Below are 24216 nucleotides of genomic sequence, written 5' to 3' on the forward strand. Positions count from 1 at the left end.
CAAGTGTTACTGATCAGCTTAGAAGTAAATACTTGATTTTTGGGAGAAGTGAGCTCAACTTGTCTTGAAACTTAAGGGGTTGTTGTTGTCGTTGCTTTTGCCATTTAACTTGGCTGTCTTGCATTTCTTCTTGCTATTGTATTTCTGATGTGAAACGAGTTGTTCCATGCAAGTAGTATTATCTCTATTCTTTACACCAGTCGTGCACAGCTAAGTTTCTAATTGCTGTTCTGAGTGTAAGGAGCATGGGTTAATTAGCTGTTGTTTATAATCACAGGCTTCAGTCCTGGTCCTACTTGTCTCTCCCAAAGCTATGGCTCTAATTTGCAGTTTATTAGTATAGTGGTTGGTGGTGCTTCTCTGTACGTAGTGCAGACATAATATTTTATTATTATTATTATTATTATTATTTTCTACTGCATTCTTTCTTTCTTCGTTCCCATTCCCTTCTCACATCCTCCTTCATTCCAAAAGTGCATTTTCACATCTTTATGAGGACCTTACGTTAGGAGTTTCTCAGGCCTATTTGTAATAATGATACGCAGTCTGTTTTTGGCAGTATGTCATCACAGGTGTTGTAACAGTGAAAACTGCTACGTTTTAGCATCATCCATCAGAGGAAGCTTTCTCATTACAGAGGTGATTATTTTATGTTTGTTTGTTTACAGGTCTTTCTTAAGGCCTTCTGGTATTCTCAGTAGTTCTGTCTCTTCAGAGCTCATTTGTGGATCTAATACATTGCTTCTTGGTCTCAATCCTAAAAGAAACAAAGGAAATTTAAAAACGCTCAAACTTAGAATTGTAGAATTACGTAATGGTTCGGGTTAGAAGGACCTTAAAGCTCATCCAGTTCCAGCCCCCAGCCACGGGCAAGGACACCTTTTGCCAGGCCAGGAGCCCTTAGGCTCATCCAGCCTTGAGCACCCCCAGGGTTGGGGCACCCGCAGCTCTCTGGGCAGCTATGCCATGATCTGGCCTCATTGTGAAGAATTTTTCCTAATATCTAATCTAAATCCACCCCCATTCAGGTTAAAATCATTACCCCTTGTCCTATCCCTACACTTCCTGAGGAAAGGTTCCTCCCTGTCTTTCATGTTCTCACCTGGGCTTTGCTTTTCTGCTTGCTTGCTGAGTGACTTCTGCTTTGAAATAGATAAGGCAACTGCCTGAGTAGCCTTGTATGCTTCAACTGTGTTCTTATGCTTTAGTAAGAAATTTCCAGAATATATTCCCCTAAAAGTGACTGAGGGTTCCATATCTGCTTTCAAGTTTGGTCCATTTGTACATCTGTGCAATCGTCTTCATGCACACTGCATTTTTCTTTGGGTTTCATTTTGTCTTTTCATGGTAGGGCCTCAGAAGAAGCAGGACTTACTGTTCTTCATGCAAAAACTGACCAAGCTGAGCGGTGTACTAACGGGTCACCTGGGAAAAGTAGTATATGGTAGAGAACAATAGTAAAAATACCTAAATATGCTTGCTTCAACAACACAACTTTTAGCTGTTTTATTTATTTTTTATGAGTAGTTCCTTCAAATTCCCTTTCATAATACAGCCTTCATCTACTGGATCACATTTCTACTAATCTTTCATGCAATCTTCAATATGCTACATTCTATAGAGTTTCCGGTATGTTCCTATCTCTCTAGCAATAAATCTGCTACTTTTAATGACATTGGAATACTGATTATCTACACGTTCCCTAAAGCCTTCTCTGTAATTTACAGATCATGAGATGTTGCATTACCATTAGTCTGCTAGGCTGTAGCCCAGGAGAAAGAAAAAACATGTTTCAGACCCTTAAATATTCATTGGAAAAAGAGCTGGAGACCAGGTAACCTCCCTAACTATTTACGTCCAGACCTTCAAGGTTGATGAATATTCAAGTGCTTTGTATAAAAGCAAACAATGTCTGTAGCAGGTCCTGAAAGTGGGTCACCCAACCACTCCAATGCACTCTTGGGTACTGCCCTGGAAGATGGAGTGTGCCCAGGTCCTGCTGGGCAAAAGAGAAGGCTGTGGCCACGTGTGCTGTGCTCTGGGTGAGTGGGCTGCTGGGCAAGGAAGGGAAGACACCTGCCTCGTTTCTTTTGTCTTTCTCAGTGGTTTGAGTTTCCCTTTCATTTGGTTTTGTCAAAACATCTGAGATATGCCACAGGAAACTGTCTGTACCTTGTTTGGTCCTAAAAAGGGATTCTGTTTTTTCATTGTTGTTGTTCATTAATGTACATCTTTTCATTTCTTTCAATGTTGAACCGAAAGATGACTTTTTGACAAAGTTCTAGTGTTTATCCTGCATGGATGAATGGCGTACAGGAGAAACCTTTCCAGATGTTATCTTCCACAGAACTATTTTCACTCATACTAAAAAATAGGCTCATCCTGTTGTTTTAACTGAAGCAGAGAAGTTCAGGTAATGATAAAATCAATCAGTCAGATACCAAGTGATCAGCTTCAGCTAATGACAAAACAAATCAGTAAGACGCTGAGCTATCAGCTTTTGGTACCTTTGTAAGTTATCCTAGCACTGGCATCTGATTCCTGGTTGAGTGGTAAGGTAATGCCATGATACACTGATATCCCAAATGGACTCTTCAAGGCTGTTTTCTGTTCAATACCGTGATTGAATTTGAGTTTGGCAAGTGTTTGGAGGGAGAAGAGATGGCAAACTGAACTCAGGGCCACAGCTTAGCTTAGGAAGAAAGTTCTGGCTGTATTTCAGGAACCTTTTACTTTTCATTATACACACATAGAAATTGTATTACAAGTATATATACGTATTTCTATGCTTATGTGTGTACAGTGACTATTTTATCAGTGGATCTCAGAGGACTGAGCAATGAGTACTGCTTTCCTGAGGCTTCTGCCTGTCTTGCTGTTTCTCAGCCTTAGACCTAGGACTTCTGAGTCCAAAAAGGGTTTCGTTGGCTGCCATTATGTGCATGCAAGCAAAACCAGTTTCAGAGGGACAAATGAAAAGTGAGTATCCTGTAATGCATCCCAAGTCCCAGTGTAATGCCTGCTTTGTTGTTTGTTACATTTTAACTGTATTCCCAAGATGGGCTTCATTCTAAAATGTGGAGAAACCAAGCAGTAATTATCATAAAAAGAATTCTTGCTAGTAATGGCCTTCTTTACAAATCAGTCTAATTTAATACCCTGATTATATTTTTCAGAGCCATAGAAAGTATGTACAAACATTCTGGACTATACAGGCATATGCTTTCAGTCTAATGATGATTAAAAATACAACAAACCCTTGCCCTCATAACACAGCCCTTGTCTTTTTAGCCTTGGGGAAAAATCTTTTAAAAGATTCCTTGAAGTCTATTGAAGCTATAGCTTTGAAGAGTTGTTGAAAATACAATATTTAAATTCCAAGGTCATTGCTAATTCAGTTTTAATTTCTTTATTCAGGCAGACTGACTCTCAATGAGTATTTTTATACCAAATACTCCATAAAGGGGCATTTTCTGTTTAAGCTGTTAATGAAGAAACCACCTTCTGTTTTAGGGGTATCATTTGCAAATGTTGACAGCAAACTGTAGACAGAGATCCTGAATAAGCTGTAATTTTGTGATTGGTCTTGTTTAACAATGTTCTGCCTTTGGGTTTTCATGGAAAAACTGAATGTGATTAATGCTGATTTCCCTCATAATCCAGTACTGTAGTATGACAATATCAGAGAAAAAGTTCAGTTTAAAGTCATTCAATTATAACTGATCTTTAAACTCCGTCTGAATGTATTTGTGTATTTTAAGAGATTCTGGGATGTTAATGATTTATAGTTGCTAAAAACCTGAGCTAGCTTGGAGCCAGGAAACATCATGCACAGGTATTAGGTTTTGTGTGGACATTCCCTTTTTGATTTCCTGCCCAAGTTACTTATTTCTTTTCTGTCTTGGTATTTTAGTTGATAAATATATATACATGTCTCAATATTGTATATCGAGACAAACAGTCAATGCTTTGTACCATTTGATGGTTTTTTTTTTTTTCCTGTTGGACAACATTAACCAAATTTACAGCATCTTATGGCATCTTGGGGTATGGTAGCTCTTGGAAAGGTAAGATCTGCATCTTTTATCAGTGGAATGTGGCCTACCCCAGCTTTTGCCATAGCTGGTGAGTAAGTGGAAATAAGAGCTGAGTGTACAGGTTTCAGCATTCTGAAATTCCACTCTGAAAAGCTGAAAGTGCCTGAAAAATAAATAGCATCTAAAATATTTACCACTTCTGAGTTTTCTTCTCAGCAGGTTTACACTTGAAAGCATAACCTAGAAAATATAGATGTGGTATTGCTTATTTGGCCTTCAGTGTGAGAAGCGGAGTGGGTTTTTTTTTTTTCCTTAATGTGTATGTGCACATAATGACCTTGTGATCCTTCTTTCTCCAGGTATACCAAACTTGGCTATGCAGGGAATACAGAACCTCAGTTCATTATTCCATCATGTGAGTAAATTTTTTGTCCCTCCAATTTTTAGGGTACACCACTGTTACTGAGCACTATGACAAGCAAATGACTTGCTTTCTAGCTCCCAGCTCGGCCTTCATAGTCTCTCGTCCATCTGGGAAGCAACATTATTTGTGTTGGCATCATTGGCTGGAGTATAGTTCAACAGAACTTGTTTGCAGTTTGCTGGGCCTGGTGCTTATTAAATCACCTCCTGGTTGCCATGATGAATGAAGAGGACTTCAATTCTATTTCCTTTTTACAGTCATTATTTTTTTGCTAGGACTCCTGAGTAGACAGAATGCAACTCACCTCCAGTCTATCTGACACCATGGTTATTACTGCCTGGATAATCTGGGTGAGGCTTCCCACCAAATTAAGTACTGAAGTGCAGGTGGTCTCTGCCTTGCTTACATCTGTCTAGGGCTGCAGGCACTTTAATGGTCAGAAAGATTGTTCCTGTTAGGTAATGTTCATCCAAGGTATATATTTACCCAGTAAAATGTTTGTACCCATTTAACATGGTTTTGGTGAGCAGATTTCCTCTTCTTGTTTTTCCACATTAAAATTGTTTAATTTAAAATGTTATATGTTTTCCAGTGTTTTTAATTGTAACCTTAGTTTGTCTCAAATACTAAGTATGTGTGCAGATTGTAGCACTGACTACCTGTTTAACTCCATAATGGCCTTTATTATGTCGTGGTTATCTCCAATTGCAATAAATGCTACCTTTACTTTTTGGGAACATCATCAATTCACTCCTTATTAAAGCATCCATTCTGCCGTGACTACTTGTAATAGGAGGTATAAAGATAAGAAAATAATCATGGTCATTGGGGCCAAAGAGGTGGAGGGGAACATGTTCTTGACCAGGTGCAGTTGCAGTACTGGTTATAGTCTATAACCATTGTAAGCAATAATTCAAGCCAATAGCACTTGTAAAAATCTTAACATCTTAGTTAAAGAAGTGGGATAGCAAGTGTTTCCTATGAATTTTTTATAAACCTTGCTTTATAGAACTGAGATAACGTGTGGAGACTGGAATGTGTTTCCAAAAGAGCTGTTTGCTTGTCTGTGATTTGTGGTCCTGATGCTGCTCAGTGCTTTTGTGAATGATGCCTCTCTGCTGTGCATTTTCTACTGTATGTTATTGAGAGCCTGATGATGATGTATTTAAAAAACAAACAAACAAACAACCTGCAGATAGATAAGCAGTATTTTACATCATTTCAGACCCTTTTTATTTATAACTTGCCCCAGATGTGTTGTTTTTTTTTTTCTTCTGCTGTCTCCTTGCCTATGGCAGCCATCACCTAATAAGTTTAGTGAGAATAACAGCCTGATAATGGGAATCATGACTCTTCAAAGATGTCTCTGTACCACTGCAAATTGATTTAGCCCCTCCGTGCTTCCTCATTCTCACCAATCAGGATAATCACTCCAATACTTACTTCAGAAGTACGTAGTTTTTCTTGTGCCCTTTTCCTTAATTTTGAGTTGAAACTCAGAAACATTGCTTACTGACAGAGTACCTCTTGGTGGAACATTGCTCATGCAAGTTAAATGACTGCTGTAGCACATATCAGAATGCATTTTAAAGATGGGCTCTGAGCTATCTATTACTTTAATGGGAGATTGGTGACCGAAATCCTTCCTGAGAGAGCATCAGAAATGAATTCTGCTCTCTTGCCTTGTCAGTAGGTATAATTTCTGCTTTCTGACAACTATGATTTCTACATTTCAGTTTTTATTTCTAGGAAAGGCTCCAAATAAATGAATTCCTGTGTATTTAGCTATTTTAATTTGACTTCAATTTGTTTGGATTCTATCTGAAGGTATTGCGATCCGCGAATCAGCCAAAGTAGGTGACCAGGCTCAGAGGAGGGTAATGAAAGGTGTTGATGATCTGGACTTTTTCATAGGAGATGAAGCCATAGATAAACCTACCTATGCTACAAAGGTAAGAAAATAGTGAATGCTTTTTCTGAAAGCTTCTCAAATTTTCATATTTTTATTGCTATTGTGTATCGTTCTGTGTCTTTTTGATAGCTACTTAAAGAAACACATTTGCATTGTTAAAAAGCAATGAAAATACATATTTTCTACAACTACATGCTTTTGGTTTGTTGATATTTTTATTTTTATTTTTTTTAAACCTTGCTTAAGTGCCTGTTTTACTAGTGCTGCCCTGTGTTGGTGTTTGATGACCTCTGTAAATATCCACTGAATCAGTGCAGTCGGTCAGTGTTCAACATTATTAGCTATTAAAGTAGTCACATAATGCTGAATGTTTAAATTCTTGTTAACAATATATCTTTCTAACGTGGCTCATGAATTGGTGAACATATTGGATACTTCTGTTTCATGGATTGTCACAATTGTTTTGTGAAGAGCTGACTTCAGCGTGGCTTCTGTGTGAATCATATTTTCCATACCCTAGTAAGGGACTTATTGTACTTACAAGATGTTAACAGCATCTGAATTATGTGGAAAAAATCATATTTTATACATCCTACTGTATTACTTAAATGTCATCTGTGTTCCTAACACTGAACAAAATGTAAACATATCCCTGTGATAATTTATGCTGAAAAATGTATTGCCTGTATGTTCTTTACTTCTTACAGATTGGAAGACATATTGAAGAGAAGTATGATTCTCAACTTTATAAATGATTAAACTGATACAAAAAGAGATTAAAATATGGAGCTGCAAGAAAATAACAGCAAGATTTAAGAACAAAGAATGCTCTCTGGCTTGCAGTCCTGCAACCCAGAATTGCAATTGGAAATACATGGAAATATGTGATAACTGGAAATAGTAATTCTAAATTAAAGTGAGAATAGAGGATTTGATGGTGTGACAATGAGATGAGAGGTTTCAATTCTTGCAGGAGATGTAAGGATTTGGGTGCTTTCACTGTTTCTATTTTTGGGTGTGCTTATTCTCTTATAATATCAAAGGTTGACATTTCTTGTTTCAGTGGCCTATAAGACATGGTATTGTTGAAGACTGGGACCTCATGGAGAGATTCATGGAGCAGGTCATTTTTAAATACCTACGAGCTGAACCTGAGGATCACTATTTTTTAATGGTGAGTTATTGAGACTGAGAAAGAGAAAACACTTTCTGAGATGAAAACCGCACGTTATTTGGAGAGTATTTATGTAAGAGCAAAAGTACATAATATTCTAAGTTCAAGCTTCCAACATACAAATTCCAAGCTCCGTTAGAGGATTTTTCTCTCAGTATTTCTTCATCAAGTGGAGAAAAATAAATCTGTGAAACTGCATTGCAACCAAATTCTGTTCAGTTTGTGATGCAGGCTGCTGACGGGTTGGATTTTGTTTTTGCAAAGCTTCAATTGCTTTGTTTAAACTGAATTCTGTGTGAAATTCTTGGCTGATTTTGCAGTAGGGGATATTCTTGCTTAGTAGAGCACCATATGTTAGTGGTAAAGGACAAACGTATGAAAAATTTTCTTGAAGATCAAATTAGGTAACTAGTTCTTAGCAAGCAGTTTGCAATAGACTATTTTTATATCCTTTATTCATGTGTCCTTATGTCTGGTTTATCTCCAGATTTTTCATGCAAGGGGCTTTTGGTTAATTCTACTCTGAACGTGACTTAAAATCACACAATTGTCTAGGTTGGAAAAGATCTTTGAGATCTCTAAGTAATCAGCCTGACTCACCATGTTCCTTAGTGCCATGTCCACACAACTCCAGGGAGGAGGACTCCACAACTTCCTTAGGCATCTCATGTTGGAGATGTTACACAAAAACACCACCCACCCTCTGTTATCTTTCAAGATCTGACTGGAACTGATTGCAGGCCACCTATACCCGTTCCACATCCCCAGCATTTTGTAGTACCAGACAAATATCACAGTGCACTGAGCACAGAAGACATCTGAAGGCTGACTCCTGCCACGTTCTCTAATAGTTCTGCATTCTGTTATGTGCACCAAAAGCCTAAAAAGTCAGCACTGCACTGGCAGACTTCTATATGTCTTCAAAACCCAGTGCCATTTTGAGTCTAACTGAATGGATGGTGCCAATAGCTTGAAACTTGTTCATTTCTAAATGCTAAATGATTTGCACAAATTGAGTAAGAGTGCGTGTAAAAGCAATGGTATGAATGTGATTGATGGTGCTATACACTCGTGTAAGAAGAGGCCTTTGCTTACTTGGAATCCTTCAAAATATTTCTGGTTGTTTTCACTAAAATTCAGTCCTTTTCCAGGTAGGACTGTGTGGGACATGAAGAATTTTCAGAGGTTGTCTGCTCCTAGTATATCTTACTAAGCTTTTCACCTTTGTGTTTAAGCATTGAGCATTGTGGTTTTTTCCTATGACTAGTCCTTCTGAAATCAGCTGGGCCACTCTAACACATTACTCTCATTCTTTCTGAACACTTGGGTGTTGAAATAATCTCGTTCCTTGTAGTGGCAATGATACAGTATGATAGGAAACATCTTTTGTTGTAACATCATTGTTCCTTTGCTTTGAGAATTTAATTCAAATCGAACATGTTGCAGAAGATAACCTTCTTGCCACTCTCCCCAGATTGTGTGAATTCTTTATTTTTAGAATTGGAGCTTGTGTGAGATTTAGGAATGCATTAAGAACTCTAGAAGTTTGATTATTACTCTACTGAGCTAATCACTGCGTTAACTGTTAGGACTCTGAGGAGTTGTTTTTGTTTTTGTTTTTTTCCAGACAGAACCTCCCCTGAACACACCTGAAAACAGAGAGTATCTTGCAGAAATCATGTTTGAGTCATTTAACATACCAGGACTTTACATTGCTGTTCAGGTGATCACAGTGATTATATACTTCTAAAGTACAGTGCAGCTGCAGTGTATATTATCTTCCATATGCCTATGTCTAAAATGCTTGAAATGATTGCTTTCTAAGATCGTAAATCAGCACATTCTGCCTAAATAGAAACTGTTTCTCATACAGGCAGTGTTGGCCTTAGCTGCCTCTTGGACATCACGACAGGTTGGAGAACGTACTTTGACTGGAATTGTCATTGATAGTGGTGATGGAGTGACCCATGTAATTCCTGTGGTATGTAGGAGGGTGCATTTCTAAAATACTGGTTGTTTAGACAAGTACAGATTCTGTTTTCTATATATTAAAATAAAAACTGTCAAAGTAAACAGTGTAAACAAAGCAAAAAATTTTATAGTAAAAAATTTTATAGTTACTTGGTTGTTTGGGATTTCCTCCCTTACAGCAGCTTTGCAAAATATGTATTTACTTATGTGACTTTATTTATGAGATTAATTTTAGCTGTCCAGACTATTGCAAAGCTGCGGTGAGGAACCACTAGGGCATCTTTTAAAGGCTGCTTCAATGTAAATCCTTGTCTTGCATTATTGTGATGCTTCAGCTCTGTTCAATATTAATGTATATCACTGTTAAATCTCCTGCATGCTTACGTTACTTCTTGTCATACATACAAACTTTTTTATATCTTGTATTTTATTTATGCTACGTAGCTGTTGTCTCTGTTTTAGAAGTTAGTGAACTCTGTGGAAGCAACTGCAGGCTGGTACAAAGGGATGTTCATATACATGGCTGATTTCAAATGGCTTATTTCTTGAAGGATGTTAAAAATATACAGTTATTCGTGCATACTAACATATATTTTATTGATGACAGTGTACTTCTGAAGCATATAGTATGCTTGAATGATCAGTTATTTTAGGAATGAACATCTGACTCCCTATAATTTCTTGCATTTTGGTATTAATCTGGCTGTATCAGTATTGTCTTCTAATGGTAGAAAAAGAACCATATTTTTTACATACATTTACTATATGAAGCTCTGAAGCATGTAAAAAGCAAGAAAAGAAATAATGTTGGTTCAGCAGTACGACTGCTTTCAATCAATGCATCCTGGAAAAAAATGCTACAAAGATTTCTATTTTTCATTGCACTTATTGTTAGATATGTCTTCATTTGATTTTTTTGTTGTTGTTTTTTATTTGAGCTTTTTAATAATTTTATACTTTTTCCTGTTCATTTTTCATTTTGAAACAGGACGTGGGCAGTCTTTTCATATTCTATTTGTTTTTCAGATTATGCCTAAAAAATGAAAGATTACATCTGATCAGACTTTGTCTATCTTCTAATGTGCAAGATTTTTTTTTGTCTGCTGCTTATGTTTTTCAATTAGATCAGCAGTATCTGTTTATAAGTTGTAATCAAGCTCTTTTAAAAATAATATCCACTTTGCAGGGGCTGCTTGCACATCTTAACACTTCACTGTTTCAATATTTTACTTTCAATTAAAAACGAAAGCAAGCTGTTGTATAAAAGAAAGATAACTTTGCTGTTGATTCTTGATGTTTTGCACAGTATGACTTGTCTAAAGATCATCTTCTTGTTTTCCCTCCTCCTCCCACATAGGCAGAAGGCTACGTAATTGGAAGTTGCATCAAACATATTCCTATTGCAGGTAGGGATATTACTTACTTTATTCAACAACTCCTGAGGGAGAGGGAAGTGGGAATTCCTCCTGAACAATCTCTGGAGACAGCAAAAGCCATAAAGGTACACCCTTCTTTGTCTCCTAATACCTAAATACTTTGAGCAAATGTTCTTTTTTTGCTTTAGCAAGTTGCTTGTGTTCACTTAAAAATGCCAGTAATTACACAAGCTTCTGCTGGCATATCCAATCAAGTGCAGTGTAAGGAGAAAGAGGAAGAAAATCGTCACATTAGACTCCTTGGTAGAGTTGAATATGCTTTGCAGATTGAATTAGCATGTAGGGCTCAAGATTTGTTTAAGATTTGTTTTTTGGTTTGATGAATATGTAATGTCTGTAGGTTGATTTTCATGGATCTGATCTTGCAAAGAGAGCTCACTATTGAACTTTTCTGTAATCTACATGAGTCAGTGTGGAATTTTATTGAAGAGTTAAGCGCGTGCGTTGTCTTGAATGGTTGAGGCTTCAGTAGTTATTGGGCTGTCCAAGAGATATTTGTACCCAAATCTGTAAGAATTCATACATGATTTTATTTTTCTCATTGGAACATACTTTAAGTCAATAATAAAATAATTATTTTGGTATTTTTTTATGCTTGATATCTCTTAACAGGAGAAATATTGTTATATTTGCCCTGACATAGTGAAAGAATTTGCTAAGTATGATGGGGATCCACGAAAATGGATCAAACAGTATACTGGCATCAATGCAATCAACAAAACCAAATTTGTTATAGACGTTGGTTATGAAAGGTTCCTTGGACCTGAAATTTTCTTTCATCCTGAGGTAAGCGTTAAATGCTAACAGTATTAAGTTACAGAAGCTTTACTGTATAAGTAGAGGGGGAGGGATTTACTGTTGTTTTTGATGCGAGTGCGCCATCAAGTGGAAGTAAGCTCTCAGTAGGTCTCCTAACTGCAAGCCTTGTACAGTCTCGGGTAGCTCAAGCACAGAGCAGTGTGAGTGCACTGGGTGATTTTTTTCTTGTATCTCTTGCTATGTTTATAACGTCTCATTTTCTTTCTTTAAAGGCAAGCTAAAGTTCAGAAGAACAAGTTAGAACCTTCAGATTTTATATAGTACTTGTTCTCTTTCTGTAAGCACTGGTGTAAATCAGCACGCTTTAATAATCGTGTTTTTAGTTATGTTACCAATGTGTTTGGGCTATGCTCTGCATGGAATTACTCAATAGCTACTGTTTGAAATCTTGACTTTTGTTGTTGCTTTCTGTTGATGCCATTTTATGGATGCTACTTTTTTTCCCTGAGGGAAGTCTGTTGAAATCTGTGCTGGTAACAAGTAACAGTTTTGGGAGACATTTACAGTGCCTGGTCTGTCTGATTTTTTTTTTTTTTTGGTAGTTCAATTTGAGTGAACTTCAGGATGTTGTAAGATCCTGGGAGAAGATTGAAACATTAAAATTTGATTCTGCATAGCAGAGTATGTCCTGTCTGTTATTTTATGCTCCATTCAGCTTATTTCAGGCAACTGAGTCTGTAATAAAGTATAAAAACTTAATCAGGGTCTATATTGACACTAAAGTTTCATTCTGTCTATCCTCTTCCTATTGGAAGATTGTTTGAAATTTCATTCCTTTGCCTTTAGTCTAAATTCCAACCTTAATCTGTTATCAATTTCTAGGTGTCTAATCTTACATCACCATTAAACCTCCAGGCTAAGTAGCTTCTCCTCCCCACTGTTTACCCACATGATCTTACAGAGGAGCATTGAATCCCATGTCAGACATGGTTTTAATATTTTCCTTTTCCCTAGGCCCTATAAAGACTGTGAGGAATAGGATAAAGGACAATCTTCCTTTTTTTTATTACTTAATGAAGAATTAATGTCTTGGCTCTGCTTTGAAAACACTACCTTTCTATACAAGAGAAGCACAGCAGATGATAGGTACCGCTTCCAAGAAGAATTTCTCTCTGGACTTCATTAACTCCTAACTTTAACAGGTTTTGAGTTAGCTAGGTAAAGCTGTCTTTGGTAAAACCATCTTACAATCTTATTCTGTTTTTGGTTTATCTCTGTCTGACAGAATGTACTCTAAAATCATGTCACGTGCAGCAGTGGGCTTCTAGTGCATAAATTTTGAACGGTGGACTTATGACCAAGGAGGAGAAGCTGAGTTTGCCTGTAGAAAAGAGCGTTTCTTATTTCCCTTGTACAAAAGTGGGCTTGTTATAGGGTAAAATACTTGGTCAGCAGGAGTGATACTGACTTTTATTTCCCTTTTTTTATCTTTCTTTTAAAACTACTGTTACAAATTGTCTCTACAGTCTCACTTCTGCCTTTTCCTTTTTTGGAAGGAAACACACCATGTCTGTTCTATTTCATTCTAGTTTGCTAATCCTGATTTTATGGAATCCATTTCGGATGTAGTTGATGAAGTTATACAGAACTGTCCCATCGATGTCCGGCGTCCATTATATAAGGTATGGCCTTTGTGTTCTAAGATTAACTGAATCTATAAAGATATCTACATAAAGATATATATAAAGATATAAAGATATCTATAACATTATGATGCATTTGTGTATGGTACACGTAGCTGTGATTTCCCCTACTGTGAGGAATGTGAACTTTTGAATAGAAATAAAGTTTAAGATAAAACAAGGGTCAGTTTTTCTGAGTGAGGAATACCTGATCTTTTAATTTTAAACAAAAGATGGTGATTAGCAGTGGCTTGGCATGCAGGTAAGTATTGTTCCCAAGAAACTATTGATATTTGATATTTGTAATATAAATTCTTATGGTGGGATTTTTTGGATTTTGCCCATTTTTAAGGGTTGTCTCATGGTCTCTTCCCCATGTGGATTTTTTTTTTCCTGTAGTCTCAGTGTGTTTACTGCAGTTTTAGCCAGATGTTGAACCTCATGTTGAAGTACATGAAAACTTAATCCTTTAGAAGACAATAATTAAGACTGTTTAAACTTGTTTAGAGCATATAGTCCAGAGAGTTCTTTCAGTCAGTGGTTCATTAAGAACTGAAAAAGAAGGTATTGACAGGCATAGCATATGGCAAACTCTCTTTCTGCATTGGCAGCACATTCTATGCTTCCTAGTTGTTTCTGTTTGTGTAGCAGCAGCAGTGCCCTATTTTTTTTTTTTTTTTTTTTCATTTTTGATTAACAGCATAAGAAGTAACATGAAGAAATAGCCTTGTTCATGTGAAAGGCTGTGGTTTTGTTCTGTTAGAATCTCGAGAATCTCCTCTACAAGAGTTGGCATTTTCTCAGGAACAATTAAGTTGTAACTAAATATATCCTAGAACAGTTTGTGTCTATTAACATTTTGTAGCATATTTTAGTTATTTAGATAACATATTCTGTAATCTAGAATGAAACATAGTAACCTAGAGCAAATCTGCAGTGCAGGTTAAAAGGGGAGGTTCTATTACTTAACAAATTTCTGTACAGAGTGACTTTTGTAGTAGATGGCTACAATGACTTCAAGCTTAGCATTGCTGCAAAAAGTTTTGGTAACTCTTAATGTCTGGCTCTCCTTTGTCCTTTTTCTTTCTGCAAGACCGAAGTTTTCATAGAGGCAAATATCTCCTGTTCTTGCTACTGTGCTGAAGTGCCAGGCTTGCATTGGATACATGTTGGGTGTTTCACAGAATCACACAGAATGGCCAGGGTTGGAAGGGACCTCAAGGATGATGAATCTCCAACCCCCTGCCACATGCAGGGCTGCCAAACTCCCCATTTAATACCAGACCAGGCTGCCCAGGGCCCCATCCAACCTGGCCTTCAACACCTCCAGGGATGGGGCATCCACAGCCTCTCTGGGCAGCTGTTCCAGCACCTCACCACTCTCTCTGTAAAGAACTTCTCCCTGACATCCAACCTAAATCTTCCCTCCCTCAACTTAAAACCATTTCCCCTTGTCCTGCAGTTATCTACCCTTTCCAAGAGTTGATTCCCCTCCTGTTTGTAGGCTCCCTTTAGGTACTGAAAGGCTGCCATGAGGTCACCCCGCAGCCTTCTTTTCTCCATGCTGAACAAGCCCAGCTCCCTCAGCCTGTCCTCATAGGGGAGGTGCTCCAGTCCCCTGATCATCTTCGTGGCTCTCCTCTGGACCCTCTCCAACAGCTCCCTGTCTTTCTTGTATTGGGGGCTCTACACCTGGACACAGTACTGCAGATGGGGCCTCACAAGAGCAGAGTGGAGGGGGACAATCACCTCCCTTTCCCTGCTGCCCACTCCTCTTTTGATAGAGCCCAATGTTTCACCAATGTTCCTCCAGAATATATCCTAAAATACCCTGTTGCAGGTTATATGTGTTTTGTAGCCTTTGAAGAATTGTTCTGTAACCCATCTTCTGATGTTCTATGGTGTTTGTTTTTGTAGTTTTATTCCTGGTATTCCTGTTTCCTGATCTTATTAGCAGTTCTCTTATGAGGCCGGTTGTGTTGCCTTATGTGTTGCCTATATGCAAGCATTCTTCTACAAATTGCAGAAGATAAATTCACAAATTTTTTTTAATTGTGTAAAGGTTAGCAACAATGTACTTTGTTTTTAATTCTGATAGTGATTACACCTTGATGTGATTGCTTGGAAACACTGATTTATATTCTCTGTCTTCCCTGACTGTATCTAATGGGGTTGAGAGTTCCAGATTGCATGGAGTGAGATTCTTTCTGATAAAATAATGAAGGAGTGCTAAGCTGTCAAGTTTGGAACCAGAGACTTGCGCTGGAATTTGAAGAAATAGGATAAACTATGTATTTATTTTTTAAATAAACCAGAAACAACATAAAGTAGAATTAAATTAAACTGAGTGCTTAGGTGATGGAGGAGTAATTTTTTGAGCTTACCGTAGGACTGAAGTAGTCTGGTATCCTGGTTATGTTGCTTATTCCTGTATGCTGAATTCCACTGGAAAATGAAACATTCTGCATGAAGCAGGTAATGTGATCGTGCTTCCTTAGGGCTTGGTGAGGCTGTTAAAGTGCATCACGTTACCTTTGGTGTTCTTTGGGCAGAAAGGTATAGTTTGTTTATACAGCTCTGTTATTTTGGAGAGTTATAACAGAAACATAGAACGGTTTGAGTTGAAAGAGACCTGAACGATCACCTAATTCCAACCCTTTGTTGGGACACCTCCCACCAAACCCAGTTGCCCAGGAACCCATCCAACTCGGCCTCAAGCACCACGAAGGATGGGGCATCCGCAGCTGCTCTGAGCAGCCTGTGCCAGTGCTTCTCCACTCTAGTAGTAAATAATTTATTCCTATTATCTAATATAAGTCTTACCAACTTCTAATTTAAAACTATCAGCTTTTGACTTATCACTGCACTCCTTGATAAAATCCCTCCCCAGCTTTCCTGTAGCCCCCCTTAGGCACTGCAGTGATGTCTCCCCAGAGCCTTCTCAAAGGAGCAGAACAGAGGGGGAGAGTCTCCTCCCTTGCTCTGCTGGCTGCACTTCTTTTGACACAGCCCAGGATATAGTTGGGTTCTTGGGTTCATTGCTGGCTAATGTCCAGCTCTCCATCCAATACCTCCATGTCTGTTTACAGAGGTATTCTCTGTCACGTTCTTTAGCTCCAGTTTTCCCTAGAATATTGTTCCTCTTTTTCCTCTTTCCTTATTTTCATCACAGTTATGTGAATACATGACATATCACAGGAATGCAGAGAGCAGTAGCGTGATGTGGAAGTAGAAGGTGATATTTCCCACTGCTTTTAGGTTACTCTGAGCATATTACTAAACACTGTTATTAATGCACATCCAGCTTGAAATCAGCATGAAATATCTGCTCTGTTGTATATTTACAAGGAATGATAATGTTGCATGGTTTCAGTACTGTTATTTAAAAACCTCTCTAAGTTGGAAACACTCTGTATGACCTTGAAACTTGTCCCAATTTTGTGTCAGTTAGGGTGTATCTTATGACACTTTACCTCAGTGTCAAAACAGAATAGCCAGACATATCAGTTGGCTAGTGGATATAGTTGTAATAACTTTTACAAGTGAATGAAGGACTTTTCAAAGTACTGAAGACTGCTTGATATTCTAGTAAGTTATAATGTTCTTTATATTTTTGTATCGGGTTCAGAAATTGTCATTCTTATTTCTTGCTGTTTCATCTTCCTTTTTTTCTCATCCAGAGTTTCTCCCCAGATACTTCCAGAGTTCTGACAGTAACAGTTGATGAGAACAGTATCAACAGTTCTGAAACCTGTGCCTTCTGCCAGTGGGATATGACCAACAACCTTACACTTGCATGTCTCTATGATTGATTTCTTTCAACTCATTTCCATTTTCTGCAGTGTTTTTGGCACAAATATGTGGTTTAAGGTAAAAGTGATGTCTGACAGAGCATTCAGCTGGTTTCAGAAATCTTTCTGAAAGATTCTAATCAACCAAGTTTAAATATTCAGGGTGGATCGAGTTCTCACATCCTTGGCCTCTTTAATTTTTTTTAAGCTAGTTTTTCCAGCTGGTCATATCACATGAGTTGGGGACTGTGGTGTATTGGTGAATGTGGACGTCTGTTGTAGATGGATTATTTTGGCTTTCAGTGAATTTTAAGGAGACTGCTTCTTTTCCATTGAGAAGATGACTTTTAGCTGGATGTGCAGCTAATGTGAGCAGTAGAGAATTTGAAAGTACTGCTGCAGTTGATGTTTGCAGTAGGCTTATTGTACTTGTGTTCTCTTAGAAAGTCAAACTGTTGGGTACCCAGTTTGCAATGAACCATCACTGAATCCCGGAGAGGTTTGAAATGCAAAAGACTAAAACTATAGCAAATGTCTCCCTAATGTCACTTCTAACTTAAAATACTTTTAGTGTGAAAGCAGCCTCACATACACCGTGTGGTGTGTAGATGGCGCTGTTAGACTGCTTTGCAGCTGTGAGCTGCAGGCAGAAACACCATCCAGTGGGTTCTGGCTCGTTTGCCCTGTCAACTCTTTCCTTATCTCTTTCACTGAAATTGTAGGTGTCCTCGAGCAGAAGCTAGCAAGGATTCAACTGACTTTTGCTTAAGCGTGCTTCAGCAAAATGGCAAAGCTTGCTATTAATTGCTAAGTGCAGAGTAGGCAGGCTCTGCAGGTGAGTTAAGGCTGGAGAGCTTGCCAGGCCATTAGTTCTGCATCCTGTTGGCACTGATGTAAGTCATGGGGAAAGCAAAGGCATTCTTGCGACTTAAAATTGAAGCCCCAAGTGATTCACATTATTAGTGTAGCACAGGAGTGCTGAGAGGAAACCTCCTACCTTCTTATCCACTGCTAATTAGGTTTGTAACATTAGTGTGCTAGCTAGTTTAACAGTGGCTGACTTATGGTTTCTTTTTTGTCTGAGTGCAGAAGTGTTTCAGTGAAACAGCAAGGACCATTCTCAAATAGTAAAATAGACACCAAGTATCATGAATTTAAAGAAACACAAATTGTTTCTTCGTGACTAAAACAAAATTTTATTCCAGAAATAATTTTTTGCAATACATTTCTTATTTGTGGGGATAATATTTGTTGTTTGAGATGAATATTTCTTACACTTTCCATACAGTCTTGGTAAGTGTTTTAACTAAATTAGCAAAAGTGTGCAGCTTTTAGATAAGCTTTACTTAGATAAAGATTTCTGTTATTGTAAGTGGGTTGGTTTTGTTTTGTATCTTTGTAGCATTGTACTACACAGATATAGGATCAGAGGTGGCATGGAATGAAATTCAATATCCTAGAGCTCATAATGGAAGTGAAGGGAATGGATGGGAAGTAAGAAGTTTCCTGCCAGCCCTCTAAGGCGCATGGCATTGACCCCCAGATTCCTCCCAGAATTGGGTTGCTTTGTTATTTACTACTTGTGGTTGTCTTATTCAAGAGTATGGAAGATCTTCAACTCTCTCTTGTAAGAAAATATATTCTTTCAAGCCAATGTAACTTTCAGCCAGGTAGCTATAAAAGCAAAAACTGGAGCTGCTTTCCATCAGGAGGTGTGATCAGTGTCAGCTGTGAAACCTGTGCTCTGCCTAGAACTGTTAAACCAGCTGAAGTGTGTTTAAGCACATAGGTCAGAAGAAGTCTCATTTAAAGGAAGCAGCTGGCAACAGATACTTGAATCCTAACTCTCTTGATCTCTTTTTGTGAGAGGCCAGAGAAATCCCAGGCAGGCTGGAATCCCAAACACCACCAGTAAGCTTTCTCCACAGACATGCGTAGCCTTCCTTGCTGTTTATCTTTCTCATTCCAGTTGTTACTGGAGTTACCGTGTAACACTCAGTAATTTTAGAGAAGGTATTGGCTGTTTGTTTGTTTTAATCCCAACCGTTTTTTGCCACCTTCACTGTTCTGTTTCTGAAGGGTGTTCAGAGGGTGAGGAATGTGTGTGGATTCTGCTTCGGTTGTGAGGCCTGTATTCTGCCCTCCTTATAGAAGATTGACCTGCTGAGTGGCGGTGACTTGTTGAAGCCCAGATGTTGTCAGCAGTCCTTTACAAAAGATTTAGCACGGATTTGGCCCAGTGCTGCCAAGAGCTACAGGGAGCAAGGGAACTGTAACTGTGTAGAATCATGTTATGATGGTAGTTGGTGATACGTACTTGTATCCCGCTTACTGTTTAACTTGACTTTTCCAGGTGTGATGAGATGATGCATCTTTTCAAGCAGTATACTCTAATGTTTCTATTCTTTCTGATTTTATTTTAGCATGTAGAATTACTTAAATAATCGTAATCTCAGGGAGGTGTGACATTCTAGCTCGTATCCCTGGAATGATAAGAGATTCTCCTAGTGTTACCACTAACTGCAGTTGCATAAGGTGGTCTAAGATGTATTCCTACAAATATTCTCAAGAGTATTCTGAAATCTCTTAGTGATATCACTGTCCACTTTGTGATGTATACTGAAAGTTTAATTTGTTTTGAATAGAATTATTGCTTTCGCTCTCTTTGCCAACTTCGTTATCTCCAGGTAATATTTCCCGATGACAATTTTTTAATTGCTGTTTCATCACTCAAGTTAGTCGTTGTCTTTTTTCCCTTTTTTCTTCCCCATTAGCAGTTTCCTCTTACAGAGTGTGTAACCACTTGGAATCAGGGTAAGATATGTTCTTGAAAGCAGAGGGAGCTCTTGTATATGAAGGGGGCAAGTTAATTTTAGGACCAGGTGTGGTTTCTGGATCCTACTTTAGGTATATGGTTACTTATCTCATTATTTTTCATAAATAAGCAAACAGCTTTCTTCTCCGTTAGCAAAGAAAATTTTGTTTGCAGCTTGTACTGTGGTGCTTAAACTCCAAACAGTTACTTCTGCAGCCTGAAAGCTTGAATACTTTTGCACTTCAGGTCTGTATGCAAGTTTTGTGGCTGTGAGCAGTGGTTCAGGGATTCTTTCTTTATGTGCACAATCTGCAGTGTCAAAAGCTATTATGAACAGATAACCATTTGCCCAGTGTAAAACTCTTGATCTCAGCAAAGTTCCTTGCCAATGTGACTCAGGTATACATGTGGTTTTAGTAAGCACTAATTTGGTTTGCAGTGCCACATGCAGGCACTGCGGGGCACACATAGAGTTCATTTCTTTTTGATTATGAAGTCCATTCTTGTTGCCACCATTGTTATTTTCCAGTGTCCCTGTTTTGAAATCAATCCCAGGTCCCCTGCCCCGTTGAAATGACTTCTGCATTGTTCTGGAGCCCTGAGATATTATCAGGAGCGTTAAGGATGTGATGTTTTAGAACCTGTGTTTAGAATGAAAGCACAAATCCAGGGAACAAGGCTTTTAGTTCTGTTTGAGAACTATCACTAGACAAGCAAGTAGAGAAAAGTGGAAGGCACTGTACTTTTCTCAGGACTATTGTCTTTTTTTGATACATCTTTGAATCATTGGATTTGCTGGTGACTGTGTTTAGGAGTCTATCTCTTTTTAAAAGTGAGTTCTAGATAACTTTCCAGCCTATGGTACTATGGAATGGTACTAACATGACCAGGCTAGAGCCATGCAGTTTTAGCACTGATAATTAAGTAAGTTATCAGCATCTCTGAGACTTTTTGACAGTGTCATCTTTCTGCTCCAGTGCATGTATAGATACTTGCTCATTATTTTAATGTAATCCTTCTCTTTTGTGGTAGTATATTCTACACAAAGCTACTATTTAAGGAAAAAGGGTGAACATAAGGAGTTGTGGATGTGCTGTGGAAACTGAGCAACATTAAGGTGCCTTGTGTAGCTTGTCAGCTTCCTAATTCAATTTGGGAAACTTGCTTTGAAGATGGATTTAGAGAGTGTATTTTTACTTTCTCCACAGAATGTGGTGCTCTCAGGAGGATCCACAATGTTCAGGGACTTTGGACGGCGACTGCAAAGGGATTTGAAAAGAGTTGTGGATGCGAGATTGAGGCTTAGTGAGGAACTCAGTGGCGGTCGGATAAAAGTAAGTAAGAATTTCAAGTAGGGTTGATTATGAGAATAGTAGAAAAAATGAAGGTCAGAGCTTTCACCTCACAAGTGAAAACACAGTGCTGTAGTATGAATAGAGTGTGTGAACGTATGTATTATCAGATCTCTTGGTAGCTTGGCAGCATATGACGTATCTTTACAGGAGCTTTGAAGTTACTGTGAGCAATGTGTATGGACTTTTCTGATATCTCTTACTGGGAGAGAAGTGATCTCAGCAGTAGACAAAAGGAATTTAACTGCTGTGTCCTTCAGCCTACTGGTCAGGAATTATTATATGATTCGATCTCCTAGGAAATACAGTGTTCTGAGTAGTTATGAGATAGTGATATGAATGGAGGGGTGAAGACTTCTAGACACTTTGAGTTTAGAAGGAAATGTAAACTAATGATGAACTGTTTTTCTTAGCCCAAGCCAGTTGAAGTTCAAGTGATAACACACCATATGCAGCGTTATGCGGTTTGGTTCGGTGGTTCCATGCTGGCTTCAACAGTAAGTGTTCATGAAAACTATTCTGAATCTTTCTTTTCACATTGTCTGCTGGCTATGTTTGTTCTGAGTACTGCTTTCAAACCTTTTGTGACATCCTGAACTTTGTCACATTCTGCAATCCTATCACAACGTCCGTCTCAGCAAAATTTGTATAGAGCAAGTGGAAGCTTTACTTGAGTGAAGATATGATGTGACATAAATGAAATTTATATGATAGCTGTAGCATAGACCCTTTATTCTTGAAGTTAGCACTTGGGATTAGTCAGGATTTCAGGAGTATAGGATCTAAACAAACGTTCTTTGACGTGAGAGAGAATCAAATGGAGGAAAGCAGGAACAATTCTTGTTTTCAAAGTGAGATTTCTTATGTTGTTTTTGTTTTTTTTTAACCAACTCTATTGTCCATACAGGCTTTCACTGATTGTTTTCGCATCTTAAAAAATTTTAGTTTTATTAAAAAAGAAAGCATTATTTTACTTGTCTGCTTTTCTGCTTTATGTATTCGTATGGTTTTGAGAGGATTTGTTTTATGTTTTCATAGCCGGAGTTCTTCCAAGTATGTCACACAAAAAAAGACTATGAAGAATATGGCCCTAGCATTTGTCGTCATAATCCTGTGTTTGGAGTCATGTCATAATGCTTATCAAATGGAAACAAGGTCTGTGATTTCTTACTCGTGAAGAAGCTCGTGTCAGGCAGAGGAAGGCAGCAGGTACTGTAAATACTGAAAGAAGATGTGGCTATCTCTTGGAAGCATTTGGATCACCGCCGTGTGCTACAGCACAGCTTACAGCCCCAAGTCATTTCAGTGAAAGCCATTTCTCTGCAGACTGCTTTAAAGTCTATCCTTCTTTCTTCCTAAATGTGAGGTAATTGGCAGTAGGTAATTCTCTGTTTAGGAGGTTGTGCAAATACTACTGAAACTGAATCTAGAAGAATGAAGCAGGGTTTTACTGCTTGGGGAAAGATTTAAACCTTTCCCACTTTTGCCCTAATTCTGCAATCAAATCTTTAGCAATGGAGCACTAAATACCACATTGCCTTCAGGGGGTTAAAATGGTGGCAGGTACCTGCCCAAGCAGATTAGATTGCAGGATTGGGACTATACTTTGTAAATGTAAGGTTTTTTTCATATCATTTTGTATTTTATGATATCAGTAGGGTGAATTGATGACGAATTCTAAGCACGAACAGCTATCAATGTCATGGAGCGATGTTACGCATTTCCAGGTGTGAGGCATGTATTGGAGTTGTGCTGGTATGTTTTGTTTTTGGGGAAAAAAATAAAAGCCATGTATGCTAGCAATTGATTTATTCTTGTTTGAATGACACAAATTAAGCGATTTACAGTACTGTATGAAGTTTATTATAGCCACTGTTACTTTGTTTTGGATTTTCTGAAACTGTTTTATAGAAGATGTTTTGTTTTGATGTTGCTGAGTGGTGGGTGACACACGGGCCTTGCACCAGTGAAATAAACGCTGTTAACATCTTTATGAAAGTCTGTGGTAGTTTTGATTTGCATACTCCTTTCTGTTATCTCCCAAGGTTACATTGAGACATAAAGACATTGAGATTTTGGAAAGGGTCCAGAGGAGGGCGACTAAGATGATCAGGGGGCTGGAGCACCTCCCCTATGAGGACAGGCTGAGGGAGTTGGGCTTGTTCAGCCTGGAGAAAAGAAGGCTGCGGGGTGACCTCATTGCAGCCTATCAATACCTGAAGGGAACCTACACCCAGGAGGGGAGTAAACTCTTCAAAAGGGCTGACAACAGCAGGACGAGGGGAAATGGTTTTAAGTTGAAGGAGGGAAGATTTAGGTTGGATGTTAGGGGGAAGTTCTTTACTAGGAGAGTGGTTAGGCCCTGGAACGGGCTGCCCAGGGAGGTTGTGGATGCCCCGTCCTTGGACGTGTTGAAGGCCAGGTTGGACGGGGTCCTGGGCAACCTGATCTAAATGTGTATGTTTGGTGGCCCTGCTAGGCAGGGGGGTTGGAACTACATGATCCTTGGGGTCCCTTCCAACCCGGGTGATTCTGTGATTCTGTGATTCTGTGATTCTGTGATTCTGTGATTCTGTGATTCTGTGATTCTGTGATTCTGTGATTCTGTGATTCTGTGATTCTGTGATTCTGTGATTCTGTGATTCTGTGATTCTGTGATTCTGTGATTCTGTGATTCTGTGATTCTGTGATTCTGTGATTCTGTGATTCTGTGATTCTGTGATTCTGTGATTCTGTGATTCTGTGATTCTGTTACCTTTCCATTTGTAGATCACCGTATGTAGCATCATAGTAAAACTCAAGTTGAAAAGGATCTCTGGGAATCTCTGGTTCAGACTCTTGCTCTGTACGAGGGTCACCCTGA

The 24216-nt window shown here is 38.4% G+C and overlaps 1 protein-coding gene across 2 annotated transcripts in view; it reads left to right on the forward strand.

Moving 5' to 3' along the window:
* The window catches only part of ACTR3B (actin related protein 3B), a 46436-nt gene extending 23088 nt beyond the window's left edge, over positions 1-23348 (forward strand). For both annotated transcript variants that reach the window (XM_048951521.1, XM_048951519.1), the window contains exons 2-12: positions 4397-4452; positions 6289-6413; positions 7437-7547; positions 9175-9270; positions 9421-9528; positions 10876-11019; positions 11567-11740; positions 13303-13395; positions 21210-21335; positions 21767-21850; positions 22392-23348. In XM_048951521.1, coding sequence (XP_048807478.1) covers positions 6342-6413; positions 7437-7547; positions 9175-9270; positions 9421-9528; positions 10876-11019; positions 11567-11740; positions 13303-13395; positions 21210-21335; positions 21767-21850; positions 22392-22487 — 1104 coding nt within the window. In that variant the 5' untranslated portion in view covers positions 4397-4452; positions 6289-6341 and the 3' untranslated portion in view covers positions 22488-23348. The remainder of the gene's footprint in view (positions 1-4396; positions 4453-6288; positions 6414-7436; positions 7548-9174; positions 9271-9420; positions 9529-10875; positions 11020-11566; positions 11741-13302; positions 13396-21209; positions 21336-21766; positions 21851-22391) is intronic.
* The last annotated feature ends 868 nt before the right edge of the window (positions 23349-24216 follow it).

Source organism: Lagopus muta, chromosome 7 (genome assembly GCF_023343835.1).
Source record: "Lagopus muta isolate bLagMut1 chromosome 7, bLagMut1 primary, whole genome shotgun sequence".
NCBI classification, from domain to species: Eukaryota; Metazoa; Chordata; class Aves; order Galliformes; family Phasianidae; genus Lagopus; species Lagopus muta.